Source organism: Anoplopoma fimbria, chromosome 20 (assembly GCF_027596085.1).
Source record: "Anoplopoma fimbria isolate UVic2021 breed Golden Eagle Sablefish chromosome 20, Afim_UVic_2022, whole genome shotgun sequence".
NCBI lineage: Eukaryota > Metazoa > Chordata > Actinopteri > Perciformes > Anoplopomatidae > Anoplopoma > Anoplopoma fimbria.
The window spans coordinates 6,751,124-6,774,356 of record NC_072468.1 but is presented as its reverse complement, the minus strand read 5'-3'; the positions used below and the strand labels follow the sequence as shown (position 1 = coordinate 6,774,356).

Genomic DNA, 23,233 nt, shown 5'->3' with positions numbered 1-23,233 from the left:
ACAATTCCACCATGAATGTGCTTCAGATAACAAGCAAACTCTAGTTCAGTCCCAGATATGAGGTTAAGGGATCTTCAGAGGAGGGGTTGTACAGCCATGTGGCACCATCTAGTGACCTTCTATTTTATCACATTTATACATTTACACAGAATTCCCTGTCTATTGGATTATAATGGTATAAGTATATTCAAACTCATTGGAAAATCGAAGGGAAAATCTAGATTGGGGGATTGAATACATTTTCTAACAAATTCTTTAGTAAAAAAGGCACAACCACAACAAAATCTGTAAAGTAATAGTAATTCATACAGCTTCAGAGCCTATGAAAAGAAAAATCCAGTTCACTTCCTTTGTCAGAGTTTTAAGAAATCATCTTTTATTAAGGTATGTAGGTTGGGTGAGATTTTTCAAAAAAGGGAAAATATGCCCTTAAAAGACACTGTCCTTTGCAGACTATGGTTGGTGTGTTGAGAAATGGCAGTGAAGGATCTTAAATTAGCACCAGAATTACCATCACCTCATTAAAAATCAAAACACTATGATTGTAAATATAAAAAAAGAATTATTCCAAATATTACAATACGCATGGGCCGAAGTTGCTATGGAGAAAAAGCATGTCAAATTTGTTATGCTGCTGAATTTATTCTAAACATAACTTAAGCATCAGCTCAATATTGGCTGCAATGGCTCACAAAATAATTTTTATTTGTGATGGTGATGTTTCATACCAAAATGCATATATCTTTGATTTTTTTCAAGGAACCAGAAATGTTTCTTACACAGTTGCTCATATTTTGCACTGATGTTTTAACCCAGCAAGTTTCACGCCCATCCAAACCTTCGAAGTGCCTTAAATGCCACGTCACCTGTAACGTTGTCTATGGAGAAAAGGAAAGGGGGATTTCTGGTTGAACACAGAGCCTTTCAGTTGCTTGCCTTGTTATTATTTGATTAGGCACAAATAAGTAATTCTATGTTTAACCTTTAATTCTAACGTTTTTGCAGGTGTAATATTACTACCAGCCTCCCTCTGTTGGCACAATAATGGACCATGAAGGGAAACAGCACTCTGCACACAAATACACTGCTGTACTAAGTTTGACATTCAAATCAACAAAAATCAAGACTGGAGAGAAAACATCTCCCTTTCATTTCCAGATTTTTTCCTCCAATTAAGTTTTTCTCTGAGGCCTTTGTGGAGACGAAGAAGAAGGTTAGACACACCTTGTCAGCTCTATTGCTTTCACCCTCCTGTAAAAGAGAGAAGATTGGTCCACATTCAATGAAATGTGTTCTACGGGGCCTGGGCCAAGAGACCATCAAAGCAGACGCCTTTGTGGATGAAAGCATTTATGGGTGATAAGGAATCAAGCCCAAATTGAACCACTGCAAGGGATGATTAAACCAGTAAAAAAACACATCAGTAACCTGACAGCTGAGAAATAAATAGACCACTTTATTCAAATAGCTTGTTAAGGAATTTTGTGTGAAAGGATCAGATCAGACAGGTGGACAATCTCACAAAAGACACTACTCTTTAAATTTTGCTCTCACACAGAAAAAAAATATTACAAATTCTTAACCTTCATAAGAGGGTTGTGATGTCAGGGCCAGAAGACTGGTGAAAACGTGAATCGCCAACATGGTAAAACACTCTGGAGGTAAATTAGATTTTCAAAACAAGGTTGGAGAAATAACCTCCTCTTGATCTTAACTATGTTCTGAAGTTTCACCATTTTCCCTCCATAATATTGTGGGAAACAGGTCATTTATCAGCTTTCCTTTTTATGTTTGTTTTCATCTAGCCAGGGGAGTTTGTCTCGCTGTTCTGGTCTGAGAGCAAGAAACAGTATTAGAAATACTCAGGCAGAATATCAACAAGAAAACACTCAGTTTGACTTATGACTTCAGGGACAGCTACACTACAATTGATCAAACAGAAACTGAACAAGCTGGCTACTAGATACATAATGGCTAAAACTATACAACACCTTGGAGCAAATCTTCATATTAAAAGTGATGTAATACCATTCCAGCTAAAGTCAACGTTTTAAGCCCAACTCTCCCAGCAGCCAGAGATGCCTAAACTAACTGTGCTCAGGTTTGAGAACACCAGATTAGACTTGAGTAGATCAGCCTGTACACTACAAACAGGTACAGTACTTTATGCTACACATTCATGCTTTTAATGTGCACCAACCTTTTACATGTGTGGTGTCTCATTTTATCTTACTGTTGTAAACCAAAGACTGCACTCTATGTTCAGTCCACATGTCAGCCAACCTCCACCCTGCTGAAGTGTACCTGAGCAAAAAGATAGATACAGGGCGGCTGTGGTGTAGTGGAGAGCAAGGTAGTTCTCCAATCAGAGGGTCGGTGGTTCAGTCGATGTGTCCTTGGGCAAGACGCTTAACCCCAAGTTGCTCCCGAAGGCTTGCCATCGGTGTGGACTGGATGTTGCATGAATGTTAGTTAGAGTCTGATGGTGGCACCTTGCATGGTAGCCTGTCATCAGTGTGTGAATGGGTGAATGATATGTAATATACTACTGATTGTAAGTCGCTTTGGATAAAAGCGTCTGCTAAATGACTGTAATGTAATGTAATGTAACTCTGACCTCTCTGTTAAAACAGACTTCACACTTTGTGACAATAAAACCTTCTTTTTTTTTTGATCCTTTAACATTATTATTCATGAATGACACCGAATTTGTTAAAATCACCGCAGTACAAATTGTGTACACGACTCCAGCATAGCATACATTGAGAATGTGATGCATTCATGGACCAAGGTCAAAATCAGTTCCAGAGAGGATCCAGTGGAGGTCACTGTTGTGCTCGAGCTAACCAAGCCGTCTGTGTCACCTCAGGCCAGATTGTCTCACCAATACAAGCTGTGAGTATCAGCTGACCTCAGAATAACCCTTTTTCTGGATCCAGATGTGAGTTTTGTGTTTTGTGTGTGTGATGAAAGGCGGGGATGTGTGCAGGCCCTCCCCTCCCCTGCAGACCTGCTCCCACTTGAGAAAGCACTGCAGCAACTCCTCACCTAGCATCACATGCACATGCATACAGAGGGGGAAAACGAGGGGAGAGAAAGAGGGGTGGGCGGGGCCTCTGTGGGTAACAAACGCCCCTTCTGATACTTTAATATTCAATTAGCTCCGAGCGGAGAGGCAGGCAGGCATCAGCAGCGGGACAAGTTGACTGCAACACGGCGCCGTTCATTCATGTTTCCACGCAGCAGGCATGCTTCACGGAGCCTCCGGTGCTGCCGCCGCCGTCTGGAAGCCGAGTTGTTCCACTTTGCTCGGCCCCGTTTCTGAAACTTTTCACGGCAGCGACACTATGGACCCGCTGTGGACGGACACCGGCGCTCCGGTGCGGCATGCAAATACGTACTCTGACGTCGGCGATCATGTGGCTTTTGGCGTAGATCCTCCTTGTGATCGCCGATGTTCTCTTTCCTGTCGCCTGTTGTCTGCGTGGTTACCGGACCGCCGCCGCAGCGTTTAGCCCGGGTCCTCCTCGTTTCTTGTTTACTAGTCGCTTTTGGGATTGTATCGCGCTACCTGAGCACCGCGCCAAAACATCGGGGCAGGTAAGAAACGGATCAACTCCTCTGTTTTTCTAACGCCCCCCCCACACCTCCCCTCCTCCCTCAAAAGTCCCCCAACTTAAACCCGCATGTAGTTGTTTTTTTGTGCCCCTCTGCGTGTCTCCCAAACACCCACACGCGTCTGTGTAAATATTTTAACTTGTCTAGCCGCGCTAACTTTTGCCCACCTCCGCCGTTTACACCTGCGTGCCGAAACAATGTGTCGGTCCACCAGTTAATCGGTGGTTTTCTCTCCCCCCGTGTTGTGAGTTTCACTTCGGTACGTGCACGCCGCGGTGGGAGAAGGCAGCGCGGAGAAACACCGTGTCTACTTTTCCTCCTCCCCGTGTCGACATAACCAGCAAAACATGGCCGTCCTTTGCCGACATGTTGTTACGTCGATGGCGAGAGGGGGGGAACATTTGGGGAGAGTGTTTTTCTGCGCCCCACTGTCACATCTCGGGGTTGGCCGGATGGAGGGGGAAACGTCCGCTAAACTCCGCACCGCTGCCGGCGTGCCCGCTCGCATTCAGCCGTGCGGAGGTTTGGATACAACTTTTGGAGTCCGACGTTGTTTATAGACTTTGATTTGGGAGCCTGTGTGATGTAGGCGTAGCGTTACCCGTGGTGATGCCTCCTCCTCCCCTCCGAGACCACGGCTTTTACCGCATGCAGACAGACGGGAGCGGACCTATATCCTCCCGGTGCAGTAGGCGTGTTACTGCTGTGGAAAGTCAGGCGTGCTGCTTTTATTATTAGGAATATCAACTTTGACAATGAACCCAGTGCCCTGGGGGGAAATGTGTCCTTAGTTAACCCGGTAAAACCTTTTAAAGGGAAAGTGGTAGTTTGCTTTATTTCATTGTTTTGCATCCTACATGTTGTCCTGCGCTGAAAGATAGTCACCCAACATGTATGAATATATATATATATATATATATATATATATATATATATGCCGTCATTTTAAACGCAGTCGTGATACTTTAAACTGGGGAATTCTGCTTGCCCTTTGTAGGCCAATGTATATCATCTCCCACCTGGTCTTCTAGTTTATTCCATCACTGTTATGTAACAGTACATTTAATATAAGTTTCTATGTCATAAAGGTTTATTTTTGGAAGATCATGATGTAAAGTTTCTTTAAAGTCACAGTGAATTCACAAACTTTCCAATATGTTGGGAGTTAGAAGTGTCAATCAGACCTGAGTTCATTCTCTTTGAGCCCCACATATGTTGTCTTTTTGCTTTTTGGAGATTTGACATCATTTTGGCAGATTAACACCCACAGTAGAATTAAATACAATCAAGTAAAACAATTGTCCCCTGGATACCAAAATACCCTAGATGGGTATTGGTGCTGACACTGTCCATATCAAATGTATTGTGCATTACTAGGCCCATCCACATTAAATACATTTAAATGTTAAAATGCATTTCACTTAATTTCTGTTCTGAATTGCATTCTATGGACATAACAATGGTTTGATTAAAGTCTGTCCCAATATGTCCACATAAATATTGGTGAGGATGATGATGATACAAAATAAGAAAATGATATGCACGGAAAAATCAACACATGACTACTACAAGAACAGAGACACTCCGGCTCCCACAGCCGGATACAATATATTGACTCTGACAGCACGGTGAGATTAAAGAAGCATTTCATATCTCACATATTGCCGGTTGTGATAAACAGTCCCTGACACAGATTTACCATGCTGTAAGTCAGTACACCCGTTCACCTGTGTACAGTTTCAGACCTCTGACAGGTCTACACACTCAGTCCCTACAGGTGGGCAAGTAATAATTCAGTATCTGTTATGGATGCTGCTTTTCTAAGTAAAGCTTTCACCCAGACTGTATTCACATTCTTACTGTGTGTCTGATGAAATATCTTGTTCATTACACGGCATCCCCCTCATACTGGGATGACCTACTATGATGTATTTCTAAACATTCCTTGATCAACAGCCCAACGGAGCCCACTCCGTAAAAGATGTAAGTGGTTTTGATCACAGTGCAGTTAACCCCCCTGTCATACCCGTTACCGGCAATTCCTCTGGGTATAAACTTGGCTTCGCTCACTAAGCCATGCACTCTTGCTCTTTCCATGTGAGTAGACATGCTGCTCATGTTTGTTCTTCACATGGTTCCCACGTGTGATCTGTCAAATCACAGATCATTTTATATAATTTAGAATGACAACCGGCCCGCTTTTATTGGTGACTGAATAATCAAAGAATTTGTGTTGATAAAAGTAAACCGTCATATTTCAAATCACACACAGTTGCTTAGCGTATTTTGTAGCCAAGCTTTTTAACAGAAGGAAGTAGGGAATACAAACAACAATAGTTGTATAGAAAATGTGTATATATTTAATTAATCCACCTAAATGAAATAAAAGTTCTTTGTTTACCCAAACAAGTTGCCCGTTACCAGGTCAGAGTACTAGAATATAAAGGATAACAATTTAAAATCCCTTTTGTTGTCCAGTGTTGGGTATATAGGACATTACTGAATTGTTTTTACAGTTTGACAGATGCAAGATTAAGGCTTTGTTTTAAAAAAAAAAAAAAAAAAAAAAAAAAAAAAAAGGGAAATTGTTATTCTCAGTGTTGCTCAAGGGATTAGAGAAATGCACAGATGTTCTTACCCTACCTTGTTGTCCATAACATCAGTGATTGTCCCATCATCACTACACTGTGACAGCAGCAAAAAGAGTAAGGAGAGATTTTCTGAAAACCCTAAAGTAATTTGGTTTGATTACAGTAGGGAATTTGGCAGCTATTATTTTTGAAGACGTGGCATAAACGATAAATTGCTCTCATTGAATCGCCTAGTTTTCCCATCTTGCTCAACCATGCAGTGTTTCTCAATGTTCTGTGACCTCTTAGAATGTCACAGCCAAAACATCCAGCTGTGAGGTGATCCGCTCTATTTGTTCCTAGAGGCGCTTATTCATTTACTGTTGTCAGATGGTGGAAAATGAACAAGACTCAGTCTGTCAGATTCATTTAAATAGAAACCATTGGTATGGGCTGACAGCAAGGAAAGTGCACTACAGTCAAATATCCTTCATTGAAATGATGTGTGAGATCTGATACTTGACAGTCATCTTACTGGTGCTAGATGTTGCATGTGTCAATCGTGCCAGGGAGAACTATTGAAATTACCCAAGCCAATTTCTGACTGCTTACTCCAACTAACCTGAGGCAGAGGATTGACAGTAAACATTGACAAAGTCTGTTTGTTTTTTGGTAAATTTAAGTGGGCAGGTAGCAGAGAGTCCTTTTTCAGTAAGGTGTGAGAAACGATGCGTGTGTGCTGCTTAAGTTATAGCTGTCCAGTATTTGAGCCATGAGCTCAACTGCAACTGACAAATACTTTATCACTATTTTACTTACAGACAAATACAAAGTTAATCTGCGTCTACAAATCAAGACCAAATTTCTGTAGTTCACATTAAGTGTTAAAATCATTTCCATTATACTAGTCAGTGTCACTCATGCTAAAGGGTCATTATATTATATGAGGGACGATTGTTATATAGTTTTCCATTTTTGGTAACCATGACAAACTGCTGGTAAGTCACAGCTGACTATTAAAGCTGAAGATATCAGATAACATCTAAGTTGATCCTGATCCAGCTCTCAGTCCTCCCTTTAGCCGCTGAGCAAGCGTTGCGTTAGCTAATGTTTCAGTTTCAGAGACTTACAGGAAGCTGCTGCTTAGTTCTCAATGCCCAAATAACCTGATTAAAGTAATAGAAATATTAATGTGATGATCAACGGAGGGGTTCCAATTATTATTTTCTATCTAGCGTTAGCAGTCCATCACTGAACGACAGCCAGACTATATAGCATAGCCTTAGCATAGCGTTAGTATAGCTATGCTAACAATTGTTTATGAACAAACAAACTCATCAGCTTTCTTTGTAAAAGAGCAGAAACAGTGCATTGGGACTTGTGATGCAGGTTTACCACATAACAGTAACTTCAGCCTGCTGATCACTGTGAAATGTACTTCATTTAAACTTGACGGAAACAAAGTAAAACTCATCAAAACGTTCTTGGAAAAGTCACTATTCCAACAATCACCAACTCTGGTTGCTTTCTACAGAAGCTTGGCCTTAGTAGTTCAAATTTTGTAATATAAGATGCAAAGAGCTAGTGTTAGGAAATTACACGGGTCATAATCCTCTGTAATATCTTTTTATATGCTGTGAAAAAATCTCTTTCAAACATCTACATTATTCAAGTTTCTTTTCAAAATCAAAATTTGCAAGATTCAATTTGAATACCTCAGGCGTTATAATCTATTTCCCCCCCAATACTTAGCTTAACAGAATGGTGCTTGAACGCATCATAATACAACTAAATGCAATCTCGGTCAGAGTTAGCGTTTAGCGCTGTTATATTTCGCCAAGCAGGACTGTGCTGCCCACCGGCTGCAAACAGCTAACATCTAACATTAACCAGCACTCCAGATGTTTTCAACAAAGATTTGTTGTTCACAGCGTAGCATTATCAGGGATTACTGACTAGAAAGCATTATTGCCAATCTCAAGGTTGAATATATAACTGAATATCTTATAATCGGCTTACAAAATAAAGATGGCATTTATTTTTCACTTACCCATCATGTAACTGCATGAGGCAATGCACTTGCCTGAACACAGAGTTTAGTGATAATGTCGAGCCCAGAGGGGTTGATTTTAGGAGTATACAGTGTATATTGAATTTTGTACTTCGATTACTCACTACTTGTTTAGGCTTTACTGACAGCGACACTGTACTGTATGCTGCAAGGGAAACGAAATGTATTGGTCTTATATTTTTGTGTTTCTATTAAGTCCAGACCTCTTAAATTCATGATGTGTGGCTGTTATTTTTAGAGCTGTGCCAGCAGATCTATGGTGGGTTTTAGGAGTTCTTGTTTTCACATTCATCAGGAACATCCAGCATTTCCTGACCGCACATCTCACTTCCACATCCGATCCCGAGATATATAATGGCTGTCCGTTCTCTTTGTGAGACACTGGAATGAGTCATCACGGGCTGGAGGATGGAGGTTGTTGTCATCATGGCCTGTCGTGCTCAGCTGGGCTCTGTGATGACATCACCAACATCTACGCTGTGCTTTGTTCCAGTGTTTTCCGTTCAGGTCCTCTCTCTGCCGCGGCGCCTCCACCGGCTCTTCAGACGTGTTGTTAGGTGACTAAGGCAACCACGGAGATGAGCTCATCACCTGTAGGTGGGGCTGAGAGGGAGAGCGTGATGGAGGGAAGGATGCAATTAGAGAGGCAGAGCTGAAGGGTTACATGGGGACAGAAGGAGAGAGAGCGTGAGATCAACACTGTATGAGAGAGAGTATGTGATGTCTGAGAGAGACGAGAATAGGACAGCTGAGTTACTCTGTGCGAGAGAAGACAAGAGAGGAAGACAGGAATGAGAAGCAGATGGAGGCTAAAGGCCAACATGCACCATAACCTATAAAAGCAATTTTTTCAGTTTGTCAGTTTTTAGCGTTAACGGTTGCTATTTGCTAGCTCAGGACCTAGTTGGATTCCTGGAAACCCAAGCAGCGCCATTTCCAGGTTAAGCACACCAAAGGTCACAATGCTCTTGATGGTTTAATGTGTCACCTAAGGCAATCCCCATTTTCTGTTATTCTACTAAAGATGGTGTCACCAGTTTGCGCACATGGAAATCTTAACGGAAAATTGCAGTAGAATGATGCAGAATTTAAGGATACGTCTGTGGTGCTTAACATGTCGGAACTCCAACAAAACTAGAAGTGTTGCAAGGAAACCGTAAACACAGAGAGAGCCAGAGCGTTTCAAAGAAAAGCAAGAAGAGACAAGAGACAGAATGTCAAAGCGGTGTGAATGACAAACAAGAGACAGCCAAGGAGTGAGAGACTGCATGGTGCATGTGTGTGTGTGTGTGTGCGCGCGTGTGTGTGAGAGAGTAAGAGCAGGTGCACCCGACCCCACCATTAGTATCTGCAGTTGTCATTTCATAAGCAGTGTATTTTATTAAAGATTCCTCTGCTTCATTGCTGCATTAGTATTATCTAAGTCTACGGGTGCAAAGCAGTTTGTACAGTTGTGTTCTTCTGAATGTGTAAACATGTATCAAACTATCCCGTATACATCACCAGTCGAAGGCCTCATTTCTTTTTTCGCCGCTGCAGTCTTTTAGAACTTAAAAGTTTGAATTGGATGCTCTGGTGAAATTCTGAACATAATCACCACTACATGCATCTGTCGAGAAAGTTAGTTTCACACCCTTGCAGACAATCCGTGTCGGTATGTCATGAAGACCGTTCATGCTTGTGTGAGCATGTGTGTGTGTGGAATAGCTCCCCTTTTCCCATCTGACTGTGTCCTCCAAATTTCAAGTTTGGAAAAAAGGAAAGGGGGTGAGAAAGGAGAGAGAGAGAGCGCTTAATAAAAGTCCTCCTGCACTGCACCACGTCAGCCGCTGGCACAGCACAGACACACCCCTCCCAGCATGAGGCCAATGAGGAGAGTCCGGAGACAATTCACAAGCCCCACCCACTGCAGGGAAGGCAGAGATTGACAGGTTGGAAATCTGGCAGCACAGAAGCAGTGAATGCTCGCTGAGACTCTAACAAACAAAATAAAGAGCGTTACCGTTTGGACTTGTGACATACATCCCTCCCTCCCTCTCATGCATACACACACATGTAAATGATGTACTTTATAAAACGCATGCAGCAATAGGATATGTTTAACTTATACATTATTTCACTTTGCATTAGCAGTGATTACAATGCGGTAACTATTGGACTGAAGTTTTTCAGAACCCATATCGTGTCCCTTGTCGTTGTTGACCTAATTTGGAGGCTGCTGGTTGGGTGAGGGAGATTACTTCAGTGCATTTAGTGTAACTGAAAACTCACATTTTACCTTGTTCAAACAAAGAGTGTTTTTGTGGTTAAGCTCTTAAAAGTTAATATGGTGGAGAACAAGGCTTTTGTGGGAGAACAATGTTCTGTTATCGGTGTGGCTGTCTGTCTGTGAATTACGCCATTAGGGAGAGTGAAAGAGAGGAGCATAGAGCTGGACAGGGGGAGCGCAAATAGGACAGTAAATTCAAGTCAAAGGGGGGCCATTATCATGGAAGCTAAATAAAAAATGTTCGAGAGGGGCGCTTAACCCCTGTGTTACTCCGATTGCTGTAATGAAATTCAGCCCCGCACCCCATCTGTTTATCATTCCCGCTCGCCGCCCTGGGATCAAGTGAATGCTCGCTGACGTGTTGGCCCTTCATCATGGGGTCACTATGTGTGTTTATATGGGGTTGCAGAAACAAACTGATTGGAGACAGCCTTGCATGTTCCATGAGAGTATGCATGTTGGATACACATCAGCACCTGATGTTGTGTAGGCAACGCAGATTCTGAGCCCAAATGTTGAAATGTCGCTGACTGCAAAATTAGGAAATACATTCAGATGAGGATGCGGTGCGTAATGTTTTTTGTCTTTCTGTTTATGTCTTTCTGAGTGTAAAATATATTTTTTAACGTGTACAAAATAAGTTATATGGGGAACCTTACCAACTTCCAGAAAAAGTGAAGCTGAGCTGGATTTTAAACATCGCTGCTGTCGTGACACTGATTGACCTCTGCTGGGTTTCGGCTCGTGGATACGAGTGCATACACGTACCGTTTCTGTTGGTTACAGTGTTACCATAGTAACACAACCATCAGCAGCAGAGTGGGTGACACTTGGATATTTTTATAGCTTGCCCTTTGTGTTTGTGTGACGGTGCGCCTGTGTGTTGTTCAGTGAGACCGGTCTAACAACGTGAGACTAGTGTCTGTGTTCAATGTTACGTGAACCAGAATTAATGGAAGACTGGATTCTTGATCCAATATAGTGTAGTCTGCTTGACAGTATTTCCATCACACTGTATATAGGTCACTTTGTCAGTAGATTGAATAAGGTCACAGCAGTGATTTCTTATTCTTCAAGGAGAAAGTTTGGCAACTCGTCGCAAACGCTGAGGGGTGTGTAATATTGCAAACACTGACTGCAATTGTTTTAGTCCCCAGAGAGTTATGAAGATTATTTCTCAACTGTAAATAAAAAGGAAAAAAATGGGGGAAATAACCTTTTTAGCATTCATGCAAGCAATTGTTATTCTATGTTTTTATTTATATATGTTATGTCTGTATGTTAAAAAAAATAACCCTATAATATGTGATACAATTATTTTTCTTTTTTTTACCACTCAGTATTGGCATCGACCCTTATAAATCTAGCACAGGTTGGGCTCAAGTGACAAAACAACCATTCCCATCATTTGTCGACATTTAGTCTTTATCCCAGCCCAGCAAAAGTAGCGCTGCTCTGTTGCTATGCAGAACATGCCAAGCTCTCAAACACAGTGCAGCACTGCTTTGCTCTAGAGTAGCCGCGTGATGAGATTTAAATCAATTCTGTGACGGTCCGAAATTCCGCCTCTTCCACTCCTGCTGGGACACGCTGTATTAATGGTGGTGGTGCTTCTCCTCACCCACACAGCTCAGACACACTGTCCTCCCTCACTGCAGTGGCTGGCTTGTGGACCAAGCAGTCAGGAGGGAAAACTTATCCCTTACACCAGTGCCAAAAAAGAGGAGCGTTTTCACTCCCCCTTTGCAATATGTTTTTGTTTCTCGTGCTATAGAGTGTTTGTTCAAGCTTCAAAGTTTTAGTTAGAAAAAGTCATGTCACTTTTGCACTCGAGTGTTTCTTCATCTTGTGGTTTTTATGTTGCCCACTTGTCACGTCGTGCTCGTTATTTTAGAGCCCTGGTGTTACTGGCTGGTTTGTACTTCATGCATGGCTTCAAGTGCAGGAGCCACAGAGGTTGCAATCCATATGCCTTTGTGTTTGAAACCACTGCCTGCCGGAGAACTCTGGCACTCGGTTGGCTGTGTCTCTACATTTCAGGCCTTGCATGGCGAGGGACTTATGAAATCCAGTTTTATTTTTTTCCAAATTCTGTGTTTTCTGTTTTTTAATTTTTCTGAATTCGGATTTAAACAGATTTTGTCATCAGAAAAGGCGTTTAATCATGTTGTGGATAATTGAAATTTAAGAATATTTAAGAAAATATTCCAACTTTAATGAATATCAATGATTTTGATGTGACACAACATTTCACTATTTTTTGTATCTTAGAAAGTGGTTCAATACAGTTGTAAAATAAATCATACATTTTTTTTGTAAACTAAAGTACTTTGAATTTAGCTGTTGGTGTCGTATTCCTCCGTATTTTGGTTGATTTAACAACCCTCCCCCCTAGCTTTCCCCTCATCACATGCCTTGCGCTCCGGTTGGCTGTCGCTCACTGACAGGTCAGATATTTAGCCTGCTAGTTGATGCGTTGACGAGCCTCTCAGCTTGCGTCTTTGAACTGCGAGCACCGACCCGTCGCCAATTTGCCTCAGATCTGGGGCCAGTCCTGGGCGGTTTGACCAAAAATCTGTTTCACAGGATTTTTTTAAGATTCTCGCATTTTCTTGTTATATCACTGTATTTTTTTAAGATTTTGGCAGTTTCACATTAAATCAGAATGCATGACACAGTCGCAGAATGTAAACAAGTCGCATTGTGCAGACTGCACAATGCACATAGTAAAAATGTCTCTCCACTGCTTACTTTTCCTGTCATATGCAGTGCCTCGAGCATATGCCTCTTCAAGTATTGTCTGACCCTTTGGCTGCACGGTTTCACTGGTGCTACTGACGAACTCTAATCTGAGGAGGCAGTGGCTACCTCGCATTGTTAAAACACTTTAATTTCTTCTGGTGTATCGCTGGTCTCTCTTTCTTTATCCTCCATCTCCCTTTTCTGTTCTCAAATGTGCAGCCTCTCCCAGCCGTTAACAGATTGTTATATTATGATGCTACAAGCTAGGAACTATAACAATACCCAGCATGCAGTTCAGCGGTGTAAATTTGCAAATGTACAATTATTAGTTTTACAAATTGTTTTGTGTCACAAATTGTTGTGTGCTTTGGTGTTTTACCCCGTTATAATTTGTTAGTTGAGGGTTAATAATTGCTGCGTTCTAATGTTATAACCAAGAGTGAGAAGGGCACGCTGGCCCTCTCAATGTGCTACAAGATGTATTGCTGTACCACCAGTACTGTCTGTGAAAGCTCTAAAAGTTATTGGTGAGTGGATAACAGACCTAAAGTCGTGTAGTGTGACCCAAACTAGCCACCTGGCCACTGTGATGTGATGTGTATTTCGGTGTGGAGATGAATCACTGACAGAGAGAGAAGCAGCGTGCTTGTAAATAAACCTAAAACACAGTAAAAAAAAAGTCCCTATTCATTCAGCTTAGGTGCTGGAAAACAAATGCTTCTAATGGTAGAGAAATTCCAAGATATTCAGTCTTAAAAGCTGATTCAGTTTTTTATAATCATCAAATTCTGCCTTCCGTATTTACTGCATCGCAGAAATCATAATGGCCTTAGTGCATGGCACTGCAAGAGACTCAAGTGCTCCTGATCAGTCTGGCTGGCTGCATTACATCATTTTGTATTTACTGTTAATCATATCAGCAGTGTGCACTTGTTGCCCTACATATCTTCATGCATGGACAAGCCTTCCTAACCTCACATCTGCTTTCCTTACTAGTGTGTCTCTGAAGATAGAGCTCCAGCCTCTTACCTGAACCTCTGAGCCACAGGTACGGTAGTTACTCTAGTGAGTAACTACCGTAAGTTTATCCAGTGAAAGTTAGCACGGGGTTAATTAGAGGATATCTGAAACTGAACGCCACGCTGCTTCTCCGAACTTCCAGTTTAAGAGAGCAAAGCCTGAGTCATCCCCCCCACTACACTTTGAGTGTACATCAATGATGCACAGAAATAGGAGCTGAGTGGAGACTGCTGCTGTGACTCATCTGTTCATCCTCTTCTCAATGTTGTTTGGATGGATATCCTTCCTATAGCACCACTATCGTTCTGTTGTGTTAGATCATCTGGTTAATCAGGATTTGTATTGATTTTCCCCTACAGTATATATGCCAGTGTGTAGACTAAACTGATTACTGCCAAGGCTGGTAAATGTATTTGCTGCATGGCAGCATTAAACGTAACTCCTTCAGAAAAATGGCTCCACTAATATAATGCACCAATCAGACAGACAGCCAGCCAGACGACTGGAAAGTACAGACAGACTGGCAGGCAAGGGGCTGCCAGGCTCGGTCTTCATACAAGTTTAATGAGCATCCAGACAGTAGGGAGTTTGTGGCTCCAGCACAGAGCTCACTGTGCACACAGACGCTAACTGGCTGACTAGGTTAGACACACTAACGAAAAGTGGGAGACTGACTGTTTGACCCTGGTTATGAAAGCTGCTGAGTCGAGTGCAATTATGGTTTGTAATGGAAATAAAGGGAAAGTAATTATGGTAAAAGCTCAGATTGCAGTCTGAAACCTTTGTTTAAGCACATTTCTTTCAGCTCCACAGCTGAGATGTTTACAACCAAACGAACTAAATACAAATTTGTCTCTCAGGGACACCAGATGATTCTTTTTTTTTTTATACATGAGATTAAACCTGGCAGTAAGGTTATTCTAAGTGTTTTTTGTTTAAGTTACCGTGACTGTTGATTGGACTAATTCATTGCCATGGTTATTATTCACACACTGTACCAGTTATCGTTTCCTTGATGGCATGCGGTGCTTCAGAGCAGGCAGCAGGAGAGCGGCCCCTCTCCTGCTGCCTGCTCTCCTGATAAAGTAAAGAGAAGAGGAGGATCTTGGAGCCAGTGTGTCCTCAGCGTTCAGCTCTCTTTGCACAGGCTTTTCTCTTTGTTTGAGACAGTCAGCCAACACGAGTTTAATTCGACTGCAACACCTCAAATTGCAGAGCTGTGCGTGTTTATGTTGTGTAAGATAATGTGCCTGTTTCTGAGCCTGCCTCTGCTCAAAATCTGTCATGTTCAATAGGCATTTATTTAAGTCAGATTTAAACACAGGACAAAAATGGATCTATATAAGTATCTATATATCCAACATTTTTCCAAGTGCCCACAAGTATTTAGTCTCAACGGCGATAGATATTCAATTATTTACATATTTACAACCCTCTCTACTATGCTAAGCAGCCTGCAGTTCAGTCGAAGTTTCACATTTTTTGTCATTTTATAATTTTACAGAATCTGGTTAGTGCAAATGGTTTATTTTGGGCAAAAAAAATTGAAAAGTAGAGTCGTAGATTACAGTGATTTTGATGATTTAGAAATAGCACCATTTTAAATTAGATTTTGGTTGCTTTTTACGGCATTCGTCACACACGATGTGTTCAAGGGCCGTCGGAAATTTGAATATCTGACGATAATATCAGTTTTTACAGCTTCTGGCTGTGACAAACGGTATTTTTTTTGGCGGTTGTTTAAGAAATATGTTTTCAACTCCGCCGACAGGTTTTAGGGTTCAGAGGGTTAATATGCAAATCAGTGTCTGATGTCACCCAGACACTTTTTAGCAGTTGCATTTCCAGCTTACTAATAGATGAAGTTATTATAAGTAGAGGCCGTGGTTACCAACTTTTCTCATCCAAACATGCAAGGACATATTCACTTTCAAGCACAACTGAGCTCCAATCTAGCAAATTTGTACACAAAAGTCACATTGCAAAGACGTGGGAGTGTAACCACGGCCAAAGACGTTGCATAAAGGGAAATCCTCTTTCCCTGTGCTTGTGTGAGTTCAACGCACCAGTAGGAAAAACAAAAAAGTCTAGCTACAGTTTTCTCTCTTCCGTTGTGCTCACAGTCAGAAAGTGCTCAGGCTGTGTCAGCAGTGATGCAGCAGAAGTTCAGCAGGTCGTATTTAGTGCCACTTCAGATGCAGCTGACAGGTGCATCTCCAGCTCCTTCCAGCATCTCTCCTTCTTACCAGATGGTGGCTACATTGTTGGATTTTTGGCAGATTTGAGGGACGGGGGGGGATAATGAGTGGCAGAATAAGAAAGCTGCAGTGTTAACGGCCTTTATCTATACAGTTCCCATAAATGGTTAGTAGGATAATCAGGAAGCTTGTTACCTGAGTGTGACACCCCTCCCACCGTCTTGGAGGCTCTCCTGGCCAACCGCAGCAGGCAGTTGGCTGAAAAAGGAGGGTCGTCAGCTTGATAAAGCTCACCTGGGCTATCAGGCTATACAGGCTGGTCCACGTGCTCATTATCTCTCTCTCCCTTGCTACAGCTGACATGCACTCTGCATGATTATCGTTTTGATTTGCACCTTCAACACCTCCACAGCACACATGACTCTCATCCATGCTTGTTCTTCATTACTGACTTTTCTGATCTGCACACTCCATTGTTCATTTGAGTTACCATAGTTTCATAAATTATGTTTGGTTATAAGTACAACCTCGTGTGTCCTTTTCGCTGAGCCAGTTTTTAAGAAATAGTTTATATGTGCTCTTCACAACTAGCTCTGATTAATCTGGATAAAGGGTTTTTTCTTCTCCTTGTAATTTGTCCTTGAACTTCTTAATTTACGTTCAGTGGGTGAAGTTGAAGAAACCTCCCAGATGCACCCCACCACTCTGCAGGAATGGGATTTCCCAGGCTTTCAAAGCACGATTTCTGTTTTCCTGAGGATTATTGGGAGGTTTTTTGTCTCTAAAAAGAACAAACATGGGTGTAATGGTCGTCACTGTATATACAGTCTCTGTCAGTGACATGGATGTAGCAGCTACTTGACTGCAGCTCTTCGTCCACGGTTGCTATAGCGACACCATGGCAATGAGTCTGCATTCTAATGATGCCTCAGTGGGCTGTATGAGGAGTTGAGATATCTCAGGACAATGAGTCGACTAGCGAACGACAGCCTTCGAGCCTGGAAGGGTACAACGCCACCACTTTGGCGTGACTACAAAGTACAATACTAGCATGCCAAGATGACTTACTTTTGGCATATTTACTGTAGCCCCACCCTTTTACAGTGTAACTATACAGGATTGAATATGATCCTTCTGTGAAGTAGGATCTTTGTTTGGTGGGGTTAAACTTATTTCTTCTGTCAATATTTACTCGTAACGATCGCATATATAAGTAGTGTTGTGTACAGGAGATTTTAATTTGGTAGAGGACTTTCCCTTGTCCTCTGTGCTGACTTGGTTTTAAGGAACCTCATTAAGTCTTGATAGGAGAGCACCGCTGCTGCATCGACTCATTTGATTTTAACTCCTCTGAATATGAGAGTGGAGCTTCTGCATGAGGCCTCCAGAATATCAATAGACTTTTCAGCCAGATAAGCTTCTCTCCTTTCGCTCATTACAATATACCCTAGGAAAGTTTTCCTCTGCTCACTCTCACTCAGCTTTTCTTAACTGCTTTTCTTCCTGGAGTTGTCATTTCAGCAGAACCCAAATAAAAGCTGCTCTTGGCTTTTTTTAAAGATATGTATCTGAAGCTGCTTTGTCTCTGGTTTCTCACTTTATTCACACTCTGCAGCACAATCTGATTTATGATCAGCCAATATTTCCCAGGACAACGTGTCTTACCGACAGCTGCAGGCCTGTCAGCTGCTTATATTTGCATACCAGCTACGCTATCAAAGTGTGATGATAAATGTTTTTTACATAAATAGACACTAGAAAATCCTTGTGTAAAACTTGTCCAAGCTGGTCCATGAAGCAAATTGTTTTCATATTCAGTCTGCAAAATACAGCTGCCACCTGAACGCTTCTAGTCTAAGCCATGTAACCCTGTCAAGCTGTAATTATAGCAGGTGTGTGTTGGAAGTGGTCAAAGTTCATATGGTCTAACAGATTGTTGCTAATGTTGTTGCCCTAATTGTGCAACCGCTTGATTTTAATGTATTACAAAACCTGTGCCATTATTTATTACAATAACTTCCATACCGATCACTGAATAGTTCTCTAATTTATCCAAAATATATCCATAGTTGTTTTGTCATCACCACATGAGACGGAAAGAAACAGACATTAATAAACATACTCAGGGTGGCACTCCAGAAATGTTTTCATTGTTGGCAGTTTTGCAGACAGAAAATACAAGAGCCGTTGAACTGGGGCTTTCATTATCGACTAATCTGACAATTATTCAGACTATTTATCGATGAATCTGATAAGTATGCAAAATGTCAGAAAAATGTGAAGTTGCCAGAGTCCAAGTTGATATATTCATATCACTCGTTTTGCCTGACGAACAGTCCAAACCCCAAAGATATTCAGTCAATTTAGTGCCATAGAACACTAAGAAACATGTTCCCATTTGAGAAGTGGAAGTACCTCGCGTGTGTGTGTGTGTGTGTGTGTGCGCGTGTGTGTGTGTGTGTGTGTGTGCGTGTGTGCGTGTGTGTGTGTGTAAAAACACGAGGTACAGTTGACAATACCGCCTTTTATTCCCTTTTGCCTCTAGATTTGCGTATAGTTGTGCTTTGTATGTACTCTGGATTTCTCCACACACCGACTGTTTGTTCCCTCCATCAGCATGAAACAACAGATACTCATTAAGCAGGGTACTGCTTCTTCAGATCTCCAGTGTCTAGTGATTGCTCCATAGCCCACTGCAATTAGTTTCTTGTTAAGGAGCGCTGGCTCTTCTTTTCAGCGCCATTGTTGTGCCGGTCTGGCAGTCGACCACCTGTAGACCGTCTGCTCTGCTTTGCTGTGTGTTTGTCAGCTTCCTTTGACCTTTTTTATTTTTAGCCAGTTTTGCCCACCAGCTGACCATCGACTCGACTACCTCTTTTTGATGGTGGCCTTGCTGCAGATCCACCTGGGAAACCGCTGAGCTTAAATAACCCAGCATGTTGCATTTCTTGACAAGCTCAAACCAGCGTGTTTGGTGCCTGCTGCCTAACCCTTTCAAAGGCACTTGAAGACGGTATCTAAGGCGATTCCTTACCCTTGTCTCATTTTTGTTCATTCTTCCTTGTGTATAATCCAATGTCTCGTTTGTTTCAAACTTTTCATTTTCAATTTTGGCATTTGGTGGATTGTTTAAAAATTACATATAGCCATGTTACTGTCAATTAAATAAAGACAATAACCGACAATAATGACGATGCGGTCTAAAAAATTAAGTAATTGGATGGTTGGTCCGACTTCCTTGTTGTGTAATTCAAAATGGGTTTGAGTGGCTCGTGGGCTGTACCGAAGAGCTCAAAGCTTCATTCATATCATTGACAATCAAATTGTTATTATTAAGTCACAGAAATATAGTGTGCAAAAGTGCACCTTTTGTTTATTTGTCATATTTACCAATGGAAAAATGTGCCGTTGATCGTTTTAATTTGCCCGACAACTATACGTGATACAGTGATAATTCAGAATATGTGGGCTACCATTAACCCTGAGTCATAGAAGGCAGAAGTAGACGAAATTGAGGAAGAATAACGATCTTAAAACCAAAGAAAGCCAACATAAATATTTTGGCCCAATGTAAATAATAAATCACATTTATACTTCTGCTCTTCTTTTTACCATCCAGGTAGCATCCTGTCATGAAGTTCCAGGAGGTCAGCCAGCTTTGGAGCTGACACTGTCAGTGAGCCCGGCATAAACTGCACCATAACAGTCCCATCTCTACCAGACCTTCACCCTTTACTGCCCTCCTCTCTAATCTTACTCCTGGGGAAAACTGTTCTTTAGACTCCTTGGCTGCTCACTCCTATCCCAGAAACTGTCCTTTGCTCTTCAGCTCTCCTAATACAAAAGAGAGCCAGGCCTGTATCTGGGTCCAATACGAGCCAGGCCTCCTGGCTGTTCCTCGGTACCAGAAACTGTTTATCCACACACCACTCTGTGATAGCAGTCCGGCATTCTGCACCCTGGGCCCCTCAGCCTCCTTAATATCATCTCTGGCCGAGCACAGGCACCAAGTGAGGGCAGCTGTCCAGCCATACAAACCCAGGACCCATCATCATGTCCAGTCGACGGAAAGCCTCCACTCCCTTGATGATCCGACCAGAGCGGACCATGGTGGAGCTGGATGATGACGCGGAGGAAGACATGGAGGTACACATTCAATATGTCTGGCAAGAGCAGCTAAATAAATATGATTCAATAGTTTCTTATGAGAAAATTGGGAGGCTGCATTGATAATACATTTTTTTATTTTGTATTACACTGCACTTTAATTTGTAATTCATCCCTCATCTATTTTTTCACTAGGATACATTTTCTTGTATATCTATGTATGTCAGTGGATGTGTACTGATTTCCAAATGATTCAATTCATAAATCTATGAGATGATGCAAACACAACTAATATTCTGATGTGGTGTGTTTGATGCAAATAGGGAATACATGTAAATGCCATTTCTAGTTAAGTGTCATTTCATCTGAAAACTTCCTTCTTCCAGACAAAAACGGAGAACCATACCGAGGAGAGGCCTATGGAAGCAGATCTCCCAACAGAGACGGAGTTAGACCTGAGGGGCAAGGACTTGGCCCCTCCCATCGGTCCAGACAAACCAGCAGCAGAGCCACCAGACCTGTCCAAGCCTCAGCGTAGACAGCAGGGGGGCTACGAGTGTAAATACTGCCCCTTCTCCACGCAGAACCTCAACACTTTCAAAGAACACGTTGATGCCAACCACCCTAACGTCATCCTCAACCCGCTGTACCTGTGTGCTGTCTGTAACTTCAACACAAAGAAGTTCGACACACTGACAGAACACAACGAGAGGTGTCATCCAGGGGAGAGCAACTTTAAATTCAAACGCATCAAAATGAACAATCAGACAATCTTGGAACAGACAATAGAGGGGTGCAGTAACAATGCATTCATTTACAACACGACCAGCACCGTTTGTGGCAAAGGGGACGAACTAGGCACTCTGCCACTCAGCAAACCCACCACAGTCAAGATCGGTAAACCAAAAATAATGTCGTTGGATAATAAACGGACAGATCTGGCTAAGAAACCAATCACAGCGGTCAATGTGAACGGGACGGTCATCATCCCCGAGTCGACTCTACTCAAAGCAGAAGGCCTTTCTCACATCATGCCTTCCCTACAGCGGCCTCTAAACTACACTCAGGTAGGACACCCAGTGGAGGAAGGATACTCATTTTTCTTATATGAAATATTCCTTCTTAGTAATAAATGCATTATTCGTTTTTCAAGGAAATTCTAATTTTCCACATAATTGTCACCAAATTACATGGTTCTTTTCAAGATTTTCCTTGGTAATTATTAGGGTATCAAATTCCTCTAAATTAAAGTTTCTTTCAGTTTTTAATAAGCATCATGGTGTACGTTATTTGTGTGAAACAAAGGTTATTTAGTTGCCATTGCTGACTATTTAATTTCAGGTGCCGAAGATCGCAGTGCCCCTCAACACAACCAAATACAACCCCACGCTGGACGACAACCTGACGCTCATCTCTTCCTTCAACAAGTTCCCCTACCCAACACAGGCTGAGCTCTCCTGGCTCACTGCAGCCTCAAAACATCCAGAGGAGCAAATCAAAGTCTGGTTCACCACCCAGAGGCTCAAACAGGGCATAAGCTGGTCACCTGAGGAGGTAGGAATTATAGTAACGATAATGTTTGTCACTTTTTCTTTTCTCTTCCCTCAAGTAAAGTTTAGTGTACTTTATCGGGTCTTTTTTAAAACTTAAAAGCTCAAATAGGGAACCATCTGGTTCCCCAGAGACCAAAAATAATAATGGCGATAGAAACTGTATTTTAAATGTATTTCATCTGAAATGTTGTTCATTAACTTGCATCCAGATAACAAATTTTGAGAATAATTATCCTGTGTTGCATTTTATGTTGGCTATCCCATCATGCTATATCACTGTAAAGCAAATAATAACTCAAAGCACAAGTGCACAAATTGTCCGGTCCGTTGTGATAAGAGCTGATCAGGCTTTTTGCTTTTGTTTGATTGCTAATGTATATTGTTAAATCATACATCATTTTCACTCAACCTTTGCCCAGAATGTTGCCACAGATTACCAGTTCATAATGCTGCAAATGCAATGGCTTTCATCAGTGGGCCATATGCTCAATCACCTTTACCTCATTTGGCAATAAATAATGACTTAACAGACTAGATTCATTAAAATGAAAATGTTAAAGATTATTACTAGTAATAACTTAAAAAATAAAGTTAATCAGAAAATGAGATCATAAAAGACTAACAGTTTGATTATCTGCTTGAATTAAAAAATAGTCAAGATGTTAAGAAGAAGAGACTTTGAATCATTTTGGTACTTAAATTACCGCAGATATTTAAGATTGCAGCAATACATTACAGATAAGAGATATACGTTTGTTTTTGTCTTATTTACGCACAAGTAAAACAATGCCGTTCTTCTTTTTCAGGTGGAAGAAGCCAGGAAGAAAATGTTCAACGGAACAATCTCCTCTGTGCCTCAGACCTTCACCGTGGTAGCTTCTCAGCTTAATTCCCAATCATCCAACTCATCCACTGCAGCCTCCAAAGCCATGCAGTCTGCAGCCTCAGTCCTGCAGTCCCTCCCCTGTCAGCTGCTGGGACAGACAAGCCTGGTGCTGACTCCTGTAGCCAACGGCTCCACTGTCACTTGTGCACCGCTGGCACTCACCGTGGCTAACCAGGTACAAAACCCTTAGGCAGAAGTG

At 41.9% G+C, this 23,233-nt stretch overlaps 1 protein-coding gene across 1 annotated transcript in view; it reads left to right on the top strand.

Moving 5' to 3' along the window:
* The first annotated feature begins 3,180 nt into the window (after positions 1-3,180).
* zhx2a (zinc fingers and homeoboxes 2a) overlaps positions 3,181-23,233 on the top strand; it is a 29,136-nt gene continuing 9,083 nt past the window's right edge. Inside the window, exons 1-5 of the mRNA XM_054622476.1 lie at positions 3,181-3,600; positions 20,108-20,634; positions 20,982-21,662; positions 21,937-22,149; positions 22,955-23,209. Of these exons, the coding sequence (XP_054478451.1) occupies positions 20,542-20,634; positions 20,982-21,662; positions 21,937-22,149; positions 22,955-23,209 (1,242 nt within the window). The 5' untranslated portion in view covers positions 3,181-3,600; positions 20,108-20,541. The remainder of the gene's footprint in view (positions 3,601-20,107; positions 20,635-20,981; positions 21,663-21,936; positions 22,150-22,954; positions 23,210-23,233) is intronic.